At 53.9% G+C, this 5843-nt stretch overlaps 1 protein-coding gene across 1 annotated transcript in view; it reads right to left on the bottom strand.

Moving 5' to 3' along the window:
- The window catches only part of MICALL1 (MICAL like 1), a 28226-nt gene extending 25842 nt beyond the window's left edge, over positions 1–2384 (bottom strand). The window contains exons 1-3 of the mRNA XM_008049166.1: positions 2374–2384; positions 1740–1788; positions 1191–1332 (exon numbers count right to left, since the gene is read on the bottom strand). Coding sequence (XP_008047357.1) covers positions 1191–1332; positions 1740–1788; positions 2374–2384 — 202 coding nt within the window. The remainder of the gene's footprint in view (positions 1–1190; positions 1333–1739; positions 1789–2373) is intronic.
- Positions 2385–5843: the final 3459 nt, after the last annotated feature.

Here is a 5843-nt window from a genome sequence, read left to right as displayed (position 1 = left end):
ACCTCAGCCTCCCAAAGGCACGGGATTACAGGCTGAGCCACCGAGCCCGGCTCATGTTTTACTTTTTATTAAGCAAAGAAATTCCTCACTACATAAAACACTTTTTTTTTTTGAGTCAGAGTCTCACTCTGTCGCCCAGGCTGGAGTGCTGTGGCATGCTCACGGCTACCGCAGCCTTGACCTGCTGGGCTTAACTGATTCTTTCGCCTCAGCCTTCCAAGTAGCTGGAACTACAGCCATGCACCACCACGCCTGGTTAATTTTTTTTTTTTTTAAAGCAGGATTTATTGAAAGGACAGAGAAGCCCCCACAGTGGGAGAGGACCCGATGGAGTTGCCCTAATTTTTTGATTTATTGTAGAGATGAGGTCTCACCAAGTTGCCCACGTTGGTCTCAAATCTCTCGGCTCAGGCAATCCTCTCGCCTCCACCTACCAAAGTGCTAGGATTACAAGCATGAGCCACTGTGTAGGACTAACACTTTTTTTTTTTAAAAGATGGGCTGGAATTGTCTAGATGGACAGAAGAGACAGGAGGAAGGACTAAAATGGGTTCTACCCAGGTCCCATGGACAGCAGTAACCCAGCATAGCACTCAGGACACCTGAATTCTCATCCTTTTTGTGTCCATGTCCTCTCTGCAGAAGGAGAGGTCCAGAAGCCTCAGAAGAGGTTCCTGCACGGGGATGCCCAGTGACCTGACTCGGAGCAGGGAGGCAACCTTACAGCCCCCACCCCCAGTTCCCCAGCCTCTCAGTTCTCAGGTCTTGAGGGTCACTTCTGTGGAGGAAACTGCGTAATAGCTCCATAAGACAGGGTGGCTGCCCTGCTAAAAGACAAACTCAGGGAAGTGCCTGCAAACAGGAAGTGAGGCGAGTGCCAGGGAGGTGAACTCACACAGCACATGAACTCAGCCTGTTTTGTCTCCTCTAACGTTACTGTGTTCTCTTTTTGGTTTATGTGTTTGTTGCCCATCTCCTCCATAAGACTGAACAGTGATCACATTCACAGTTACGCACCCAGGGCCCAGCACAGGACTACTTTACTCAAGAAATATTTGAACAAGTGAATGATGACGTGAATGAATGATCAGAAAACAAGTCACTTGTCTGCAGCTCAGAAAACAAGTAGCAAACAGCCCCAGGGCCACTGCCCAGGCCAGCCTCCCTGAAGGGTTGCACTCCCCTCTCACCTTGGTCGGGACTGGAGAAGTGGTTGTAATACTGGGACACATAGGTCATGATGCTGAGGCAGTCGGGGACACTCATGGAGACCATGTCATTGGGGTCCAGGAGAGCAGGAATTCCCAGCTCCTTCTCGGCCACTTCAAAGGCCTGGGGTGGGGGCAGGTGCCAGGGTGGGCGCAGGAGCAGCCGTAGCAAGAAGAGGAGGCCGAGGAGGAGGCAGTGTTATGGGGAGGCCTCAGCCTAGGCCCGGCTCCCCTCTGTGGGATGGGGGGACTGGGCTACCCTCAGTTCTAGTCCCGCCCTGAGCCCCAGTTGATGGCCTGGAGAAAGGAGAGCCTGATGTTCCAGGCACTAGGGTGCTTACGGAGAGCAGGGAGTGGGGACAGCAGCAGGCCAGCCCTTCTCTGGAACCTGCAACCCATGTACAAGGACGGCTGCCCTGGGAGAGCCCCCTGCCTGTGTTCCCAAACACACACACATACACACACACACAGCCACACACACAGTCACACACATACACAGCCTCTTGGGCTTCCGCCTTTCTGGGGACTTACCAAACGATTATTCTCGAAGACATTTTCCTTGGAAAGCGAATCAAAATCTCTGCAACAGGAAAAGGAAAAGACAGGAAGATTAGCTGGGAGTGGTTGTAAGTGTCTGTAGTCCCAGCCTCTCAGGAGGCTGAGGTGGGAGGATTGTTTGAGGCCAGGAGTTTGAGGCTGCAGCAAGCTATAATCATGCCCCTGCATCCCAGCCTGGGTGACAAGCAAGACCCTGTCTCCAAAATAAAAATAAAGAGAGGAGGACTGATGGAGAGAAGAGGTGATGGGGGTGGGAGTATGTGTCAGAAAGGAGATGAGCAGAGGTGACCTCATCCCAGCCAGCATCGGCCTCAGCGGGGTTGGGGGAAGGGGGTCTGTGGATTGCTGAGAAGGCAAATGAGGCAGCAAGCACTTGCTAATAGAGCTAGGGCAGCCAGGTGGGGACAAAGCAGAGCTCAAGGCTTTGGAGGCATCCAAGCAGAGGCTGGGAATGACTGGGAAAGAGCGGGACTTCAAGTCCAAGCTTTCAAGATGAAGATCCCTTCCCCCTCTCCGCAGGAAGCCATATCCTGAGTCATGGCAAAGACACAACTAAGCCCAGGACTAATATTGTAGCAATAGGGTACCTGCAGATTGCAGGACTCACATAGTGCACATGTCGAGCGCCAGTGTCTCATTTACTCTATGTTCAGAGTAACTCTATTTGGCAGGAATTTATCTCATTTTACACATGAGGACACTGAGACCCACAGAGGGGGAGACGCTAGCCCTGGGAATCCACACATCTGGCCTCTCAGTACACGTCACAGACTAGGAAGTCACACCAGCTTGCTGAACTCAGCCCAGCCCAGCCCGAGATGAGTGTTTCTCTGAATGGGGCCAGGAATAGGACAAGTCTGAACCAGAATGGAAACAGTGTATATGCCAGGATTGCCAGCACTGAATGGTGGATCAACACACCGGCCACTCCTGGGGACAGCTTCCCTTGGGGGAGCACTGTGGGATTTTCCAGTTTCTAAGCTGGGACAGGTGAGAGGCAGAAAGGCCCACTTGGGGGCCGGCTGGAGACAGCCTGCTGGCCTGCTGGCTTCGTTTATCCTCCTCCTTCCCTTCCCCATTCCAGGCAGCTGGAGGAGCTGAAGCCAGCCCAGGCTCCTGGGTGCACCCGCGTGCAACCTTGTCCTTCTATGGCTGAAAACTGCAGCCCTGACAGCCCCCGCTGGGGAGACCCACAGACAAGACAGGCTGCTCCACCCCCAGGCCTGGATTGGGGCCCTGGAAGGGGGGAGAGGGGGCCTGGGTCCGTGGACCCAGGTAGGAAAGGGTAGCTTGAGAGCCCTGGAAGGAGTCTGGTGCCCTAGAGCTGGGTGGACTCCAGAGAGGGGAGAGATGACTAAGTCTATGGCCCAGCCCCTTTTGCCACCTCTGGTCAAGCCACTTCTCCCTTTGGCTGCCTCATTCACTCCACTCCCCTTGTTCGGCCACGGCCTGCAAGTGTGACCTTGGCAAGCTATTTAACCTCTCTAAACCTGTGTCCTGGTCTGTGCCACTGCGAACAGGGCAAGGGAACACCAGCCCCCAAGACAGGCTTGTTCCAAAACCACATGAAACATGCTTAAACCCCCTGGAGAGGTTTAAACTTGTCTCAGGCATTTATTCTGGTCTCCCAGCAGCATTTCTAGAAGGTTGGGGTCACATTTTATTCCCCTGTGCCCCCAACTCCCTACACAGTTCTCAGTATTTATACACACTCAGTAAACGTTTGTTGAATGAGTAAGTGCTGAAAACAGTGTGAAAACCGTAAAACCCCCAGGATGCTGCAGGTTTCCTCCAACTTCTTCTCCCACCTCCATCTCTGTCTGTAATCAACATCTGTGTTTTGGTAACACAGATCTTTTCTGAGAGTTTTCAGAGGCCCCGGAAGTTCCACTTGGCTCTGGGAAAGATAAAGACATCAAAAGGAAACCCACATGGTCCCTGCTCTCCAGGGGGTTTAAGCATGCTCAGATGGGGCAGAAGCAGCAGGGACCCTGCCCTTGGTGGAGGCCTGGGCCAACGCTGGTTCACCAGGCGGGCCCGCAGCTTCCAAAGCCTTAACAACTTGATGAGATGATTCTTGTTCTCATCCCTGCTACCCATATTCTCACAGAGATCCTCTCCGGCCCATCGCTGAGGCCTTCCCTATGCCTTACATGCAACCCAAGCCTCGGCTCTCCTGTGCAATGGACCTCACTCACAAACGCCTGAATAAGACTGTGGATCTCTTCACAGAAGGGAAGCCACCCTCCCTCCACACCTTCTCCAGCTACATCGCTCTCTGGCTTAAAACGCCCCCTCCTCAGCCAGCAAAACAGGCCCTTGGCAATCCTGCCCTACTGCGTTTCCTCACTGTCTCATGCATTTCCCACTCCGCAGCATGGCGTCTGGCTCTGCACATACCTCAAATCTTGGACCTTTGCTCCTTGGAGACCTCAGGAGGTCTCCCCAGGCTGGGCCCTCTGATAGAGCACAGGAATTGTCACCACTGTTTACACATCTATAGGTTTTTTTTGTTTTTTGTTTTGTCTGTTTCATTGGTTGGTATTTCTTTTACCTGGTAGTGTCCAGCACAGAGTCATAATTCTACAAATACGTGTTGGATAAATGAAGGAATAAAACATTGCCATCATCTCCCTACTGCCCAAAACACCTCTTATAATGTCTAATGTTAACTGACTGCTTCTCACCTCATGTAACCCTCCCAACAATTTGGTAGGTAATGCCATATTACCAACCCTACCAGAGATCTGGCAACAGACCCCCAAGACTTGGAGAAGCTGAACACAAACCAGGTGGCCTCCTCTTTGACACCACCAGGCTCAGGCCCACCAAGTGGCTTAACTTGACACCTAAGTCCCTTTTCACACTAGGCCCGTTCCTGCCTCCTGCTCCCCAGACAAAAGAGAAAATCCCTCAAGCCCTCCACTCCAACACACAGGTTCAATCCTTCAAGACGCTCCCCGCCATTCTTCAAGCCCCTGCTCCTGAGCTCCCAAGTGCCAACCCTGCGCCTAACCCTGCGCCTCTCTTAGTAGAGCTGTTGCATGCCCCACAGCGAGCAGCAGTCCACCTACACCCCCATCTCATCTTGTTCCCTTTGTGTCCACACCCTCCAAAACCCTCTCCTGCAGGGCCCGACACAGGGCCCAGCCCACCACCCACAGACACTGTACTGTGTGTCATGGTGAACCACCAGCTGCGCCATCAAATCCCCAGGCAGTCCTTGCAAAGGCCTCCCAGGTGCTGCCCAGTGCCTGTAGCTCTGGAGGTGGAACATATGCAGAAAGACTCCATCTGCCAGGCTGGGGAACCTGGCAGGAGGCTGTGGGCAAGAGAGGCGAGCACCATGACTCTTGTCCCTGATTTACAGATGAGACCTGAAAGCATAAGGAATGATGGCACCAGGTAAACTTCTGCTCAGTGTTTTAGGAATGAATGGATGAAAGGAGCAGAGGTTCCAGGACCCAAGGCAGAGGGAGGTGAGACAGACAGCAACTCCCCACATAACTGCTCTGGGGGTTCCAAATACATTTGCCCATGAGAACCTCACTGGCCAGCTCTGGGCAGGAAGAGGCCATTTCACCACCTGAAGCAGCCGGTTGGTGGCTCTCAATCGGATCCTATGATTCCAAGTTTTCCCGAAGCCATCTGTCCTGACTAGCCTTCCTTGGCCCACCTGCATGCCCCACTGAGGACAGCAGGGCCATAGAGCACACCTGCGAGGCAGCTCTGTGTCCTAATTGGGGAGGCACAGGAGGAGCCTGGTCTCCATACATTCATCCAACAATGGTTCATCTGGGGCCTCCTCTGTACCAAGAACTGCACCAGTGTCCTGAAGACAAGATCCCACTGGGGAATCGGGGAGGTGAGGGTTCACCTGCACTCACAGAGCCCCAAGAAGGAACAGCCCCCGATGCTTCGTGGGGGGAGGGCCGCTCAGGGCGCCTGCTGCAGGGGAGTTTCGCGGAGAGGCCCAGGATCCCCCACGAGGGCTCAGTGCCCCGTCAAAGAGAAGGTCAAGGTCCCGTGGGCGGGGTCGGCGCCCCCGGCGGAGGGTCCCCCAGGGGGCGCGGGCGG

The sequence above is a fragment of the Carlito syrichta genome, unplaced genomic scaffold, assembly GCF_000164805.1.
Source record: "Carlito syrichta isolate Samal-C Ts95f unplaced genomic scaffold, Tarsius_syrichta-2.0.1 Scaffold130637, whole genome shotgun sequence".
Lineage (NCBI taxonomy): Eukaryota > Metazoa > Chordata > Mammalia > Primates > Tarsiidae > Carlito > Carlito syrichta.
Note: the sequence above shows the minus strand (reverse complement) of the source record. Positions and strands in the feature narration are given on the sequence as shown.